At 37.7% G+C, this 17,855-nt stretch overlaps 1 protein-coding gene across 1 annotated transcript; it reads right to left on the bottom strand.

Moving 5' to 3' along the window:
- Positions 1-4,355: 4,355 nt before the first annotated feature.
- Positions 4,356-15,119, bottom strand: LOC148109062 (uncharacterized). The gene is made up of 3 exons (XM_087866347.1): positions 14,811-15,119; positions 14,141-14,452; positions 4,356-7,887 (listed from the first exon to the last, which is right to left on the bottom strand). The coding sequence occupies exons 2-3, from the start codon at positions 14,345-14,347 to the stop codon at positions 7,750-7,752; spliced, it is 345 nt and encodes a 114-aa protein (XP_087722473.1). The 5' UTR covers positions 14,348-14,452; positions 14,811-15,119; the 3' UTR covers positions 4,356-7,749.
- Positions 15,120-17,855: the final 2,736 nt, after the last annotated feature.

Below are 17,855 nucleotides of genomic sequence, written 5' to 3'. Positions count from 1 at the left end.
TTCTTCCTAATAGGCACAATGCAATTGATAGTTTCCATACATTAATTATCCTTCTATGTAGTTATGCCAAATAACTAAATGGTCTTATGATTTTGAAAATGCCATTGGTTATACTCTTGTCATAATCAGAAGCTATACTAGCTTCCTATTAAATGCTATACAAACGTTTGTAACCACAATACCAAGCATGTTTTCCACTTATTAAGTATTTGTTCTTCACTTTGATTTACCATTGTGTCTCATCTTTTCTGTTGATTTACAGTTGTCAGAGTTGAACTACAAAGCAGCTAAGAAACCATGATAAATGGGAATATGCATGCAATAAATAGCAGACTAAAGATGCATCTGTTTTAGAGATCTATCCTGCCACTTGGCTAGTTTCATTTCCTGAGTAAATAACTATAATTTTCTTATTATAAACCTTACTGAACTCATGTTCAGGCAGCTGTGAATTTCTAGAGTTGCTCTACCAAGGGATGGTTTATTAACCATTTAATATGCCTTCTATCCTAAATTTTTATGGCCATAGAAAAAGTTCTAACAACACAACTCTTAGCATAATGTTCAAGTTTTAAAAACTCAAGTCTGAAGGCAGTCACAAGAGTCTGCTGTTCTAAAATTGTGAACATTTGTCCTTAGCTTGATTTTGAATTGTATAGGCCATCTTTAAATACCCACTAATTTTTCTGAATAATAAAATTAAAGGTTATTCAAATTTGTATATAGTATTCTTAAATACTCCCATCTGTAATGTGGAATTAAACAGTAAATGAAAACACGATAGGATTTAAAAATGGCATATATAGCTTATACCTCCTATTTATGAATGCTGCCCCAAAGACAGGAATGAGTCTGAATCAAAATAATATTTCCTTTTTTTCCTAACTTGTAATTTTTTGTCATGTAAGGAAATGTGTATGCAGATATGCAGATAAATGCACATATGCATTATCTCTGGTGTTTACTTGCACCTTAATTAGAAAATGGAATTTGAACAAAATTATTAAGTGCTTCTTAAATATTTTTGTAATTAGGACAAATTTCATGTACCATGCAGATAGTACTCAAGCCTAGAGCATTTTTATTATGAACAGAGCACTTCAAGAAATAATTTATGCCTTCAATTAACGAATTATATGTGTTAATAGCTCAACTTCCTCTTCGTACTGATTTCCATCAATTGTCACACTTTTTCAAAGATTTATTCAGAAGAGTCCAGTCATGCTAGTACTCTGCTTTTCTCCATGTTGTGTTTTAGTCATTCTCACAGATCATCACTAATGAACACTTATCTTTCTCTACAACCTGAAATACAGCGAAGTTAGCTAAAAATGGAATATCTAATGTGGAAATATATATATACCCATTTCAAAGAACCAAAATATGTAGATGGCCTCATATTGCCTGAGCTACTCATTGAGTCAACTTACTCCAGAAACAGCATGGGATATCATAGCAAAGACTCAAAGTAACATGTTGTATGCAGACTACAAATGTTTAATTAGCAATCAAATTAATATTTCAAAAGCTTATAAATGTAGTATATTTTATTAGAGAATATACACCTTCTAAAATTTTTACCCAATTTTTTACTTCCTTTATTACTCTGGGAAAACAGGTATGTTATATTAAGTGATTGCTTTCACTGAAAATTAAAACAAATTCAACTTAAGCTTTATTATAAGTTCAAAATATAAGAATAAAGCTATTCAAAATGTAGCTAATAACCCCTGGATGACTATGACTTCCAGGTGGTTTTCCTCCTATTTCTATCAATCCTATTGAGGAACAATCATATCCTCCTAAGAAAGGGCTGATTGTCCTTTGCCATAGCAACAAGTGACCACCAGAACCAAGTTTTTAAATATTCCACCAAATAAATAAAAACTCGTTCTGTTATCAAACCTCGGAAAGCCAGCCAATCAGTGACAAGCAGCTGTTTCTGAAGTCAGCAAACTAGCAGCAGCCTCTCTGAAGTGCATATATTTTACACAAGTCAAGTAGTCAGTCTTGTTCAAATAACCAGTTTTGTAGCAAAAAAAAAAAAAAAAATCAATCCCTAAATTCTACTCTTGCTTCTGAAAGTCCATCAAACCTTGAACACCAAGCTTCCCAACCCCCTAGGTAAAATTAGCTCTCTGCTTCCTCAGAAAGACTGTGCCTTAAGAGTACAACTCTGCTTGGGTCAGTTGGGTGGCTTAGTCATTAAGCAACCAACTCTTGATTTTGGCTCAGGTTATGATCTCAGGATTGTGAGACTGAGTCCTATGTCAGGCTCCATGCTGGCCATGGAGGCTGCTTAGGAGTCTCTCTCTCCCTTCCCCGCCTTAAAAAAAAAAAAAAAAAGAGTACAACTCTTCCTGATTTAGCAAGCAGTAAGTACATTTAGATTTTGTGTTGGCTGTTGAGTGATTATCTTTTTTACATTGTAATTATGATAGGTCAGTGTGAAAAGCAGTAGCATTATCTCCTTTAGAATTGAATACAAAGCTTAAATAAGTAAAGGCATTTATTTTTCTCAATTAACAGGAAGTCTAGAAGGAGGAACCAATAGGGATCAACGAAGTAATCAAAGGCTCAGATTCTATTTTTATGCTCAGCCATCATTGCTGACATCTTAGGGGGGAAAAGAAAAGAGGAAAACAGATTTTGGGTAGGTAGCTAACAGTGACTGCCATGATAGTACAGCAGTTAAGAGTTCCGTTTCTGTAATTATGTCCTCTGGGTTAAATTTTTTGTTCTTCAACTTATTAGTGGCATGACATTGGATAAATTATTTAACCTCTCCGTAAACCTTAGTTTTGTCTGTCTTTTCTCTGTCTCTACAGAGAACTTCAGTAGGAATTAAATTATGTAATAACTGTAAGGTATTTAAAACAGTAACTGAGTAATAAATATTGGTATCATTATTACTATAGAAATGTACTTATGTTCACTGCTATTGGTTTTTCTTAAAAAGTAGCATCACAGGTAATATTAACTCCGGTGAGTTCTCTATGCAGAAAAGATAGAAGAGCAAACTAAGGTATATTTTTGCCCTGACGAAATTGGCTTAACAACTTAAAAAAAAGTGAGAAAAAAATTGTACCAGATTATATTGATAAAAAGTAAGAATAAGACTGTTTGCATTTTAATTTTAGCTTCCTTTGACTTTAATCTCCAAGTTTTCATTTGTAAAGAAATCTCGTCTAAACATGGTGAAAATTATTGACTGGTCCAACTTCCAAAACAAAACAAAACAAAAAAAACAACCACACACACATTTGATGAAAGTTCATGAACTTTTGCAAAACTTTTGTTGAACCTCCCTGAGTTTCAGGTTTATTTGAAACTAGAACCAGGTGAGTCTCAGATTTTGTTATTAATGTTTCACAAAGTTCTACAAATAAAACATGATTTACGCAACAAGTAGAATTTGATCCTTACCTGTTGCTGTCTCCTTCAAAATTTCTCAGTACTTACATCTGACTTTTTATGCTTTATACAGTAATTTTCAGGCTTTGCCTTACATATTTTTAAATTTTATTGTCAGGAACAGGGATAAATAATATTCTTATTCAATAAGAAAAATATCTTTTCATGGTAAGGTTTTCATTGACAATTTCCAGAAATTCACTCTCCCTGAGAAGGGTATAATTGCGTAGGGATTTCTTCCTCTTATGTAAACAAATGCAAGTATATTTTTGCTTAATTTATTTCAATTTTTTTTGCTTAATTTTTTTTTTCAATTTTTCAATGTACACATATTAATCTCAAATGGATCAGCTTCAGTTCAGGGTAGTTACTTATGTATATTCTATATACAATGATTTTAATGTTCTACATTCTTCATTTCTTGATAAATACCACATTGATTATTTACTGACATGTCATTTCTTATTTTAATACAGAGAAAAAAGTGACAAAAATGACATGATATATATTCTAACTTGTTCAGTAATATTGTGTTATATAGGACCCAAGTCAAAACATTTATTTTTATAATAATTCACCTTTTTATATCAGTGACAAAATCCCTGTGAATACAGATTTCCATAACTATAATTAGGTGGGTACTGAAATGTTAATAGGTTATAAAATTCCCCTTTTCTAGGTAATATGGTATAGAGAAGACAGCATGCTTAAGTAATTTGTCAGCAATTCAGTGGGTACTTCTCCCATTGTAAAATGCATGGTGAAAAAAACAGATCATGGAAAGGCCATTGAAAGGCCTGTAGTGTAACACATATGTAAGAAAGTAAATCAGTGAGGACAAAGTTGTATAATGTAAATCGAATTAAGTACAAAGAAAAAATAATCCAAAAGCAAGAAGAAACTGTTTTTATTAGTTTTATGTGTTATTACAAGAGTGTGGCTGTATTCACTTATTTATTTTTTTTTAATGATACTTTCTACAGCTTTCTACTGGAAGAAATAAAGATAGAAAAATGATCCAAGTATGAGGCTCAATGAACTTTCATGAAGTGAATTTTCCCATGGAACAAGCAGTGAGATCCAAATAGAGTGCTACCAGTATGTTAAAAAGTCTCCTTGAGCTCCCTTCTAATCACTACCCACACCATGTTTGAAGAGTAACTACTGATCTAACAAAATGGATTTGTTTTATATGGTTTTGAAATGTACATAAGTAAAATCATACAGCACAGACTCTTCTTGCATCTAATTTCTTTCACATACCATTACATTTTTAAGGTTCATTAATGTTTGGAATATAACAGTAATTTCCTTACTCTCACTGATGTATAATATTCCACAATTTCTTTATCCATCCTATTGTTGGTGGACATTTTCGCTGTCTCTAATACATATTTTTATGAATTTCTACTGTTGTGTATCTAGAGTAAGAACTGCTGTGCCATAAGATATGCATATATTTGGCTTAGAGAATACTGCCATACAGTGGACTGGTAAAAGGGTTTTTTACCAATTTACATTCCCACCAAGTGTATGAACATACCTATTGTTCCATGTCCTCTCTTTTCATCTTTGCAATTTCCATCTTAGCTATTCTGGTAGGTAGCTAGTAGTAGCTTACCATTTTTTATTCGAGTCCCCTTTCATCTGTTTGTTGCGCAATGACTGTGACTTTTTTATTTATTAGATTGGCTGTCTTTTAAAATTATTTTAGGAGAACTTTATATATTCTGAATATGAGTACTTTGCCAGAAATATGAATTGTTAATATCTCCTTCCTCCATGTGGTTTGCCACTTCATTCTCTGAATGTTGTCTTCTGATAATCGAAAGTATTTGATTTTAATGCAGTCTAAGTAAGCAATATTTCCTTTTCTAGAAAGCAATATTTTCTTTTCTAGCAAACTTTTCTATATCCTATTTATTTGTTTTGCTTAGACCAAACAATACACCCTGATATATCAAGCATGTGGGCAGCTAGTTTGTGACTTTTAGGCAATTAACAAAAAGACTAAAGTGCATTTAGGAGAGAGATATAATCAACACTGTGTTTTAGACAGACCAGTGATATTGACTGAAATGGATTTAGGGGAGGGAGCCTTACTGCAGGTAGATCAATGAGAGAATATGTAATCACTTGTGTGAGAGATAATATGCCTACAAACTGAAGCCGTAGCAGGGAAATTAGAAGTGAAATAATTCTAGGATTTAGACGATTAAATTAGTACAACTTGGTGATGACTAAAGAAAGAGAAACAGAGAAATCATGAATGTTGGCTATCTGGCTTGGGTGATTAGATAGCAATATCATTAATCAAAACCAGGGGCTATATTTTGATGAGTACATTTGACAAAAGTTAGTTTAAGCTGTATTGAGTTTAAAATGCTTATGGTATGTGTATGAAATACAGATCTGGGTAACTGTTTTTTCTTCTTTCTGTACCTCTTCATTTTCTATTTTTTAAAGAATTAACATATATTAAATTTGTAATAAGACCAAAAAGCAATAAAAATACATTTGCTTCACTCCTCTACCCACTCATACAGTCAAATATGAAAATGAGTGACAGCTCACTGACCCAGAATCCTACTTCTTAATTGTCACTCCTAGTGCCCATGTGAACCACACTTAGTTAAGTCTTCTTCATGGATAATCAGATTCAGGATCCCTGATCCAGAAATAAGTCCTGTTTCCACATGGTGTCCGAGGCTCAATAATCAGTAAATCTTGGTAACTTTCATTTACTGGACTGGCTTTGGCCTCGTTCCCTTGTTTCTGATCTGCTCTGTTCTCAGGTCCATCTAGGTCTGTGGCTATTCTCTGAATCTATTCCCCTACAGCTCACTGTCAGCCTTGTTCTTATCATTTCTGTTCTCTGGGGAACAGGGCTCTCTCTCTTATGTATAGACAGACCTTTTTGAAATCAGAATTGAATATTTGCTGATAAATAGATCCTTGCACCTGCACCCTGCATACTGTTTACAAACCCCAATGTCGAGTGTTCAATGTCTTTTTTGTGTAAGTCAATTCACTAACTTATGTTACTTTTTGGACCCTTTAGGCATTTTGGTTTGCTACCCCAACAAAATAAATGCTTTAAAAAAAAAAAAAAGAACCATTACAGACAAGACTATAAATTTAAAGAAAACTATCCAGCATAATTAGCATGTGAGTTGTTCAGTAACTCAGTTGATGCTGCTTCACTGAGCAAAAACTGATTTCCTAATGAAGACGCATAGAGAGGAGTCAGATTCAATTAGTCTGGGAAAATAGTTATCCTCAAGAGAAATGTTAATTTCTCATTGCAATAAAAAAATATATACTTCCTGACACATTTTGAAAAAACAGTTATACAAGAGGAAACAAAATAAAGAAACTAGAAGTATCTAAATATCTATTTTTAAAGATCTTTTGGTGAAAAGTGTTAAGGGAAATGATAAATAGTTGCTTGCAGTTTAGGATTATGAAACCTTGGCTAAGATGTTATATAGTAGCTGTTACCATTATATCTTGGAAGGAAATCAGAACCTAGATTTTCCTTGTATTTCACATTTCACCTCGTTTGACCCCCAACCACACAAAGAGCAAAATGTTTTCCAGTGTTGTCAACATCACATGTTACCACCCAGCTTGACCTAGAGTGCTGATATACTGGGCTGCCACAGAACACTGTGCAGGTCATGCTTGCCAAGTCTAGATGCACCATTTGCTACCCTAAAAGTGAACAGTGACCGATCTGCCAACTCGGTAGCCATGCCAGTGTGAATTAACTCACATTCTTAAGAAACAAAATCAAACTCTGAAGACACAAAATCAAACTCTGAAAATGTTCTGCAGGACTTTCATTTTTAGGTCTGAGGATATGATCCATCATTGACTGTAATATAATAAGAGAGACACTGCAAATGAGAGTTTAGGCCAGTAGCTAGCAATACTCCTACTCAATTTCCTACCCCCAATTTTTACTTCCTTAACTTCAGCACTTTTATTCATGTTTCAATTAACAGTCACGAGAGCTTTGAAACAGAAAAGCTTGTTGCTTCCTCCACTAACCCAACTGACAAGCTCCCATTTGCCTTCTCAGAAAAGTTTCTCCCTTTCACCGGAAACACTCTCAGCCAATATTCCCTCTGTGTCTCATAACAAAGCCAGCATCGCAGCCCAGGCAGCTCTGCTCTCAAGGGTTTTTCAGTAGTTCAGTTGGTTGGGAGGCAGTAACTGTCATCTGACCCTTGTATTGCACATATACACAAGCTAGATGGAGAAACAAGGTGGGCAGAGCTGAGAACTGAGTAAGGAGAAGAAAGAGAAAGAGACAAAAACAGAGTTTGGGATCTAAAGAGCCCAAACACTATTTGGTTTGGCTTTCAGGCATGGCAGCTTAGCAACAGGAAATGTCAGCTTATTAAAGACTTCACATGGCATCATCAGACGACAGCCATCAGACCGCTTGGCAAGGTTCCCAAGAGCACACTGAGGGGAGAAAAACAATATGAATCAATATGAATGTCTTTATTTCCTTTCTAAGAGAGAAGAGTTTACGAGGCTGGCTCATTTGGCAAGCTGTTCACAGAGCTAATTTGATTGCATTGGCAAGGATAAGAGGTTGCATAAGGAGATCTCTCAGCTCTGATACCAGTTTTGAATTCCAGTGATTATCCTGTATACTGTTGACCTGATATCACTGATGTGATAGAGCTGTCTCGGGTTGGCAATTGCAGAAACATCACCAAAGGAAACCATTGTTGGTTAAAGTTGGCCATTTTCATGTGTAAAGAAAAACTTTTTTTTTTTTTTTTTGTCAGAAGCAGGTCAGAGCCAGAGCCACCCTGAGGTCTATTATTTTAGGGGTCAAATTTCAAAAAAGATGCATTTATCATGCTTATCACACCTGCAAATATACCACTTGTGTTATCTTCCTCACAGTGTATAACTTTGCTCTTACAACTGCTGGCCAAAAGCCCTTGCTATTAGGGGATAGATACTACTTATCTAAAGCTCAGAGCCTATTGAATCATTTGTTACAGAACTTTAGTTTCTTCTTGCCCCAAAGTGAAAGAAGAAACACACTCACCTCTCTAGTTACATGGCACCATGTGTTTCATCCCCTGGAAAGGAACAGAACACTGAAGGAGAAACACATTATAAGTTCCATGAACATCTATTAGTCTATTGACTAGTCTGTGCGCTTTTGTTTCCCTTGGCATACTTGATCAGCAGCTCCACTAACCAGTTTCTACAGCCTCTGAAGCTTTATTGCTACTAAAACCCATAGCTAAACATAAAGGAGCAAATAGAAATCAATACACTCTATCTTCACTAAGATTTTTAGGATATTCCCCGAACAACTTCCTCACTCATTACAAAATGCATATGCCACTGAAGCAGCAGACATGGATTCATTCACAGTTGAGGAAGTTGCCTTTGCCTTCAATACCCATGCCGGTATCCTTTATTCTTCTTGGCATCTATCCCTTTTAATCACACCATCCTTGGAATGCCAGGCCAGGCAGATTTAGTCACTAAGAAAGCCCACAGGGATCTGCTAGCAGCCGACAGAATAAAAGGGTGTTTGTGGCTAAGCAGGGACTCATGACCTCAATTTCATCCCAGACACTTACAAAGCTTCTTCATACCTAGTGAACCACAATGAACTGTGGAACAATTGTCAATTTCTCAAAGAGGCTCAACTCTGATGGCCTTGGTTATTGCTTCAAAAGATATCTTAGATTCTAGGGGCGCCTGGGTGGCTCAGCCATTAAGCGTCTGCCTTCAGCTCAGGTCATGATCCCAGGGTCCTAGGATCGATCCCTGAATCAGGCTCCCTGCTCAGCGGGAAGCCTGCTTCTCCCTCTCACGCTCCCCTTGCTTGTGTTCCCTCTCTCGCTGTCTCTCTCTGTCAAATAAATAAATAAAATCTTAGAAGGAAAAAAAAAGATATATCTTAGATTCTAGACCACACTTGAAAATATGGTCTGCTCCTCCAAGGAAAATAGATTTTCTTTATTTTATATATGCTCACCTGTCTCAGGTTACCACACAGTGCTATAATGATAACTACCACTCTAACTTTGCTCATTACTCACTACTCCTTTTTGTTTGTATAGAACAGGTGATAAGTTAAGGATCTAGAATATATTAAAAGAGGTGATTCATCTAATGGCGTGAGTCATATTCATACTGTTCATTCAACCAACAGTGCACAGTAAGAAGGAAGATAAGTTTAAAAATGCATGAGTAAGTTTCCAGGCGTTATTTAAGGGAATAAATATATTTTATTTTAATAGGCCAAACTACTTTACTGAGGGTTAAAACTGACATTTATTCTTCATATGGTGTGATCCAAACATAGGTATGTAAGTCAAGGCTTTTTGTGACTAACAGAAATAATTTCTTGATAATTTAAATCAGAAACAAGAAATTAAAGTACATTGCACAGCTCACACAACTTCTAGGACAGCCAGAGAACTAGGTTTAGAGGCTATGTACATAATCAGAATTGACACCATAATGCGGAACTGTCCAGTGAAGCCACCACTGCTGCTATCACCAAACAGACCCTAGTATTGTCTTTAGAACTTCAGCTACTATTGGCCCTGGAAACTAAAGAGTTTCCTCTTCCCACAGCAAAACGAATTTTACGTGGCACCTATTTCTTTCAGTCATTAGATCCCAAATCAAAGTTTGGGATTAGAGTATCTGATTGACAGATCCTAATTCATGTGCACACATCCTAACTGCACATAAGGTTGGAAAAGACTGTATTCAGCATTTCTGTCCCTAAATTAGGAGATGGACATTGCCAGAATTCAGAGATAGAGAAAGAATAATCATTTGACTTTTTGACAAATAATTAGTGGTTTTGCTTCAAAAACCAAGAGCCTCTGCTGCTATTCTTTTATCAGAGTTTGCTACAAACTCCCTGGAGATCTTTATTTATCACAAACCTATTAGTAACAATTCCTCAAGACATAAGTAGCATCAACAGCCAGAACCAGGTGGGAAAACTTCTCTTGTTCTGAACTTCACTGAAAGTTGGTAGCTTTGGTAGCAATCCAGTAATGGATCAGAGAAATACATCCAAATGAGGTATATGTCCTCTTCAAAATCTAAAGATGTAATGAAAACATTGTGCTTCTTTCTTAGTGGTATGAGAATAAGGTGCAGCAACTCACCCTGTACTGTGAAAATCCCAGACTACTGGATCAGTATAACTGATTTTTTTCTCTTGCCTCAGTTTCCAATATGAATGTATAAATACTGTCTTTATTTAAAATATTGATATTTTATTTGTTATGTATTATTTGGCAGTGATGATGTTTTTCTGATTATTGCATTAAAATATTTTCTATCTTGATTACTGAATTTTTTAGTGCCCCCTAAACTGTGTACCCTCAAAGAATGTCTCACAAATGTTGGGTCTGCTTTCAGTCAATTCTCAGGGATATTCAACTTTCCTATTTCCAGGAGCTCCTATTATATTAAAGGAGACAAATAGAACATGTACTCTGGGGAACATAAAGTTCTGGGTCGGGGTATGTACATTTGAAATAGGATAGCAGGGATGGTCTCACAGAGTAGGTGACATCTGAAGAAAGACAAGAAACAGGGAATAGAGACCTAGATTCGTGTTCACACAGATCAGTCTGGTTCTTAGAAGGCTACTCATTGACCTGGGCTTAGGAACCTGGTGATCAAGTGACTATTGACAAACATCTTGAAAGATCACACATTTGGCTTATCATTCAGTCACGTGTCTATTAAGATAAGCTTTCCAGGGGTGCCTGGATGGCTCAGTCAGTTAAGCAACTGACTCTTGGTTTCCGTTCAGGTCATGATCTCAGGATCCTGGGATCCAGCCCCCCATGGATCCCTGCATAGGCTCCACCCTCACCAGGGAGTCTGCTTAAGGATACTCTCTCTCCCTCTCCCTTTGCCGTTCCCTCCACTGTGCTCTCTTTCCCTCCCTCGCTCTATAATATTATAGATATAAATATATATATAAATAAATATAATATTATAATATAATATATATATATAAATAAAAGCTTTCCCTCCTTGCCTCAGTAACTAAGGTCTCTGCTCCATTACTTGGTCTCTGACCCTTGGGGATTCTGGTCTCCCCACTGAAATCTGGTGTCCAATTTAATACATTAACTCCCACAGCATCTCTGGCCAACATGAAACACTCATGCTCATCCAGGCCTTTAACTACAGTTTCCAGAATGCCCTGAGTGCCAATTACAACGTAAAATCTAAAAAGAGAAGGTTTATGGGCTTATACATTTAAAAGTAACTACCAGATTTTGTAATTATATATGTACATATTTATATATATTATTACATTATCATTATATTACGTTTTATTATTATATTTATTACATATATAATTTTATACATATAAAAATCTGAAGGATACATATAGAAATAGATTATCAAGAAACTAGACCAAATAGGAAAAAGATCATTTTGTACTGAGCTGAGTTTATCAATACATATGTGCATTTACCAGAGTGTCTGAATTCAGTGTGCAAGCTCAAGCAGCTGGGAGTGGTTCTAACTTGTTTGCCTGGTTGTTTTTATTGAAACCTGGACTCAATAGTGATCTGAACTACAAAAAAAAAAAAAAAAAAATGGAGATGTCAAAAATTCCTTAGAATAGCATGAAGAAGCAATCTACACACTTAGGGAATTCTATCCATTGGAGTACATTTATCACATGTCATTTATCCACTAACCCTTTCCCTTTCCCTTCAAGAAGGCTCTGAAGACTGCTGTCAAGACACCGAGAAATAGGTTTTTGAGAAACATATTGTTATTTTATTAAACATATATTTGTTAATCTGGATATTTTCAACACATGCTTAAATAGAATTACTATTTCCTGAAGAATGTCCTTGCTCCCAATGTTACATCCAAATAAGACATAACTATCATATGGCAGGATATGCCCCAGTTTATAATTGATGTGAAAAAAATCAATATGGAAAATTAACTCTCTTGCTTTAAGGGTTGGTAAAGTTTCTCCTGATAATATTTTATGTACCTTAATGTTTTCACTCTAAGACAAAAAGCTTATTTATTTTGCAAAATATTATAAATTGAAGGGATTCCCATTGCAATGAGTATGTCTAACTATTTTTCCAAGACTTCAGAAGAAGGTATTAGCTCTCTAACTAACCGACCTTCATTTCTAGGAAAACAATATCTGTTTTACAGGGCCAATATTTTTTTTATAATAATATTTTTTATTATATTATGTTAGTCACCATACAGTACATCAGGGCAAATATTTAAACACCAAAATAAATTCTAAACGAATATGTCGGAGCCATAATAAAAACAGAAAAATCTGTTTCTGATAGATTTTCTTGACTCTGCCTTGAATCATGTAAGGCTTCTCACTTCCACTCAAGTAGCCTCAAGTTCACTACTGGAATGCCCAATTAACACATCAATACTCCAGAGGTCACCACTTCAAAACCTGAGGCCAGACTCTCAGACCACATGTGGGTCACCTGAATCTAAACTCCTCCTCATCATCACGCCTCCTCCCATAATTCTGAATTATAGGTATATCAGATTTATATTGTTTTTTACCTTTTCACTATCTCTAAAGCATCACCACATTTCTCCTATTACTTGCAATAATATTTTTAGATCAGTTTTTGCTGTCTATTTCTGTAGGCATAATCACTACTCAGTATGGCATTATTTCACTCTCCCCTTGACTATTAAAGGATATTTTTACAGAATATGTTATCCTCATTATTTTCCTCTGTATTCAGAATTATCTTTCCCAAAAGTATTTCCCATCATCATGTACTTGCAACTTACCTTGAAATTAATAGTAGCACTTCATTGCCAGGCAATTAAATTAAACCCCTCTGCCAACCTTCAAGGAAATTTAAAAATGTATTCTCTTTCTTCTTCAATATGGCTTCTTGCTTGAAGAAAATGTGCCTCTCAGAGAAGTACCCCTTGCAGACCTGCCCAGGGAAGCCCCAGCCTGCCAGGAGGACGCATCCGGTCCTAAAACCACCACCGCTGTCAGCCCTCAGAAGGCTGGAGGGGCCTTGTCCTTAAGTCCCCGGAAGGAAGAGGCCGGTGACCTCTGCAATGGTCGACCCTTTGAAAAGTGGCCCCGAAGGTGAGAATTTGACTTGAGACGATGCCTCCAGCACAAGGAAATGGGGAAGAGATCCGGCCTCAAACCTCGCTCCAGGAGACTGAAGACAAGGCAGGAAAGACCCCCTGACCCCCACCCCAGGAGGCAGGCGAGGGTCCCATTCCCCCTCTTCCAATCTGGACTAGGTCAACGTGAACCCGGCGGGAGGTGGCACAGAGGCCTGTCGCCGGAAAGTGGGGACGGCCGGCAGGCCAGGCCTGTAGCTCTGCCCCTAGACACTGGGCCCGCCGCCACAAACGACTCAGCTCCCCGCCAGCAGATGGCACGCCGGTGGTGCAGCCCGCGCAGGGGCCGAAGGAGCGGTGGGCGAGGAGGGAACAGCGGACCCTTGGGGCGCATGGGCTCCCACTGGGTCCGTGAGCCCACAGCCAACCCAGCGCCCCCTTCCCCTCAGCGGGGCCCGCACGTGCCTGAGACCTGAGTGAAGAGTCCTTCCCCGAGGAGCTGAGGTTCTAGGCACCGGGCCGAGGTAGATTATCTGGAGCAGTTAAGGACTCTGTCTTTAAAAAGCCCGCCCTGAAGAAACAGTCAGCTTACCTCAAGTTCAGCGGCTCCTGCACAACAGCCCTCAGAGCCTGGGGGGCGCCCCCGAGACACTGCGTGGGATGCGGACGCGCCTGGCCCGGAAGTCCGCCTGAGTAGAGGCTGGAGGAAGTTGGTTGCCTGGGAGCTCCGGCAGTTCCTGTGTTGCATCCACTTCCGTGTGTTCCCGCCCAGAGACCCGCTGCTGCCCATGCGGCCCATCGTGGACGTGCCGCAGTGCACCAGAAGGACCAGAACCGGCCGCGGAAGCGGTACAAGAGAAGAGCCTGCTGCTGAAGGGCAGGCGAGGCGCTCCGCAAAAAATGCCTGCAGATGGGAAAGATCATGGACATGGACAGGTTTTAGCGGACTGTGTACCAGGCGAGGAAGGAGGCCCAGAGACAGAAAGAACTTGCCAACTGACCAGAATCAGTGATGACCTCACTTCCAAGATGGAGAAGATCTGACATGGAAGTTCCTGACAAGTACCCATCCTCCCTCCTGTCTGGCTGTGTCTAATTCTGTTAGAAGGTTCCATGCCCTTCTTTCTTAACTTCAACTCGTTTTTAAACTAGATTGCGTTAAAAAGAAAACTAAATACAGTTTCCCTTAAGTTAAAAAAGAAGAAAGAAAGAAAGAAAGAAAGAAAGAAAGAAAGAAAACTGACGTTTCCTGTAATACTTACGAATTTTTGACTGTTCCCTTCCCTATTCTTCCCTGCCTCTACCTGAAATATAGTTTTTCCTTGACTTGAATCTACATGTATTGCTTAGCTCTTTCTGACTTCATGTCTGTACTCTGTGTTCTCCTATGTACAAAGTCCGTACAAAGCCTTCAAGCCTGTGATTACATCATGGAAGCATTCCTAGGTCTTTTCTAAATGTGTGCACACTGTGTCTTCCACACAAGATTGTCTCGTTCCTAAGCACAGATTTTCCTATTTGTTTTCTAATAGATCCTAGAGAGTTAATGAGGAGGCTTCAGAAAATCCATGACCGCCCCCCTGCCACAGCATTATATTATACAACAAAAAATGTTAAGAATCACTGATACATTCTAGCAGGAATAACTTTACAGATGTAGAAACTGAAATCCAAGGTCAGAAAACTAAATTACTTGAAGGGAATAGACTTTTTGAATCCTGTTCCTTTCAACTTCTGAACTCAATTTCACATACTCGAGGGGGTATAAAATTCCATGAAATGTCTTCAAAATCCATTACCCTGCCTGCAGGCAGAATTTGTCATAAAGATCCCAGCAGATGCAACCCATGATACTATTAAAGATCTCCTGGGAAAGGAATTTCATAATTTCCTTCAGTTTACTTTCACACAAACATAAAATCAGCCTTTAGAGCAACCAATACATTATATTACTTTTCTTTCTTATATCCTGAAAACACACACACACATATAGACCCTAGGGCCTTCATATAAGAGGAAATCAAGTAAAAGTGTAATTTACCTTACTTATACTCTCTATCAAATATTATTTCAACTTGAGCTTTATTTGAATATGAAAATTAAAACAATATTAAATTAGTTTTTATATTTTTGTTACATAAAAACTCAAGTTGATAAACTCAAGGTTATCCACAAATCCTTCAACCAAGTAAACAACTATTTGTGCTGTTAATATGACACATTAATTCTGCCTTTGTGAGGTTGCATTGAAAATGGAGGTCCCTGCGTTGGCCTGTGCTCATGGAGTAAGAACAACAGTAGCAAAGTTTCTAAACAAGCTCTCATATCCCTAAGCCATCTCCAGGCTACAGAGAGCCTCTCACAGATTGGGTGGGAATAGAACATGATTTTTCTTCCTTTTTTATTATTTTATTTTATTTTATTTGAAAGAGAGATAGATAACAGAGACAGAGCAGCAGGGGGGTGGAGGTAGAGGGAGAGGGAAAAGCAGACTCCCTTCTGAGTGGGGAGCCCAACATGGGGCTTGATCCCATGAGATCCCTGAGATCATGACCTGAGCAGAAGGCGACGCTTAACCAACTGAGCCACCCAGGGGCCCAGATCTTTCTTCCTCTTAATTTTAAATGCCTTTTGCAATGTCCAGGAATCCCTACTCCTTCAGACAGCTTGCTGTCACTCTGCAACAAAGAGTAGAATTTTCAGTGATTTTGCACTTCCTAAGTTCAAGTGAAACTATTTCAAATCATTCCCATTTCCATCCCCAAATGTCTATGGCACAGGAAAACAATAGAAAAAGATTGAACATGATGAATAGCAGTCAAACTAAATCTCTTGACAGCATGATCCCTCAAAATAATGTTGTAGGTCAGCTTTTTTTTTTTTAAGATTTTATTTATTTATTTATTTGACAGAGAGACAGCCAGCGAGAGAGAGAACACAAGCAGGGGGAGTGGGAGAGGAAGAAACAGGCTCCCAGCAGAGGAGCCCGATGTGGGGCTCGATCCCAGGACTCTGGGATCAGGCCCTGAGCCGACGGCAGAGGCTTAAGGACTGCGTCACCCAGGTGCCCCTGTAGGTCAGCTTATGTACAGAATCAAAGGGGCTGAGTCTAAAAGTGGCAAACCGTTTTGCTTTTTTTCCAGCCTAAATCATTAGTGATGTTATGGGGCAGGGGGAATAAACTGATCAAGCAAGCGTAATCCTCAATGCATAGGGTCATACTGGAAGAATAGACAATTTAGCAGTTGGAGAGAGAAGAGCTGATGGAGATGGATCAAACAATCCTAGCTACTGCTAGGAAACCATCCAGATGATTGTTTGGGAATTATAAAGCTCAAAAAGGGAACTGAAGCTTGACCTGTAACAACTTTGGGAAAGGATGTAGAGCAAGCTGACAGAATCATTGTGGCTTGCTTCAATATGGATATGGGAATAAGAAGTTGAATAAAAGAGTTGGCATGGATAGATGTCTGGAAATAAAATCACAGTCCCCTTCAGCAAGTTTCACATACAAGTAAAAAGTTGTGTAAGTAAAAATAAATTATGCTGTTCCTTTCCAAAAGGAGACTCTTCTTTGATATCTCTGCCTATCTGCCTTCCTGAGGTCCTGACATACCCAAAGAGATTGTTCAAGGTGTGCATTGTTGCATTTTAGAAGATAGTCTAAACTCTAAAAACACAGTGATTGAGTACTGCCCAAGCACTGAAGAGTGGCTAGTCAGATGCTGTTATTTTCCCAGGATGCTTTCTCTATAGGGGGTACAAAAATGGCCATTTTCCTTTTTTTCAGTGACACTATGGTAGAGTGAAGTGTTTGAGTGGATATTCATGACATAAGAACTATAATACTTTTGGCCAATTGCTATTCTTATTATTTCAATGTGTCTTTGAATAAGGGTTGGTCTGAAAAAGGGGGATGGGGAAGTCTCGTATAAAGAGTCAATCTGTGTTCAGATTGACTTTTCTAGTTCTTGTTGCACAGGGAATGACAAATGTCTTCCTGAAAGAAAGTCAAAAGGCATTATTGTTTCGTCCTCAAGCATCAGCCTTACCAAGCTGCATAGAAAATTGGTAGCAAAAGGGGGAGTGTCAGCAGGAGGAAAAGAGGGAAAACATTTTTGGTGTATAAGCAAAGACACATATGCACCAAAAAGAGAAGGCAATGTTGTTTTTCACCATGAAAGATGAAAGAAACTTTTAACATTAAAGTGTGACTTGTTCTTGAAATTTCTCAGAATATTTTTGGAGTCTCTTTAATTGAGCTATAATTGACATACTACATTAAATTAGTTTTAGGTATACAATAT

This window comes from Ursus americanus, chromosome 13, assembly GCF_024610735.1.
Source record: "Ursus americanus isolate L20-20 chromosome 13, mUrsAme1.1.p, whole genome shotgun sequence".
In the NCBI taxonomy this organism is placed as follows: Eukaryota; Metazoa; Chordata; class Mammalia; order Carnivora; family Ursidae; genus Ursus; species Ursus americanus.
The sequence above is the reverse complement of the archived record's forward strand: the minus strand, read 5'-3'. Positions and strand labels throughout refer to the sequence as shown.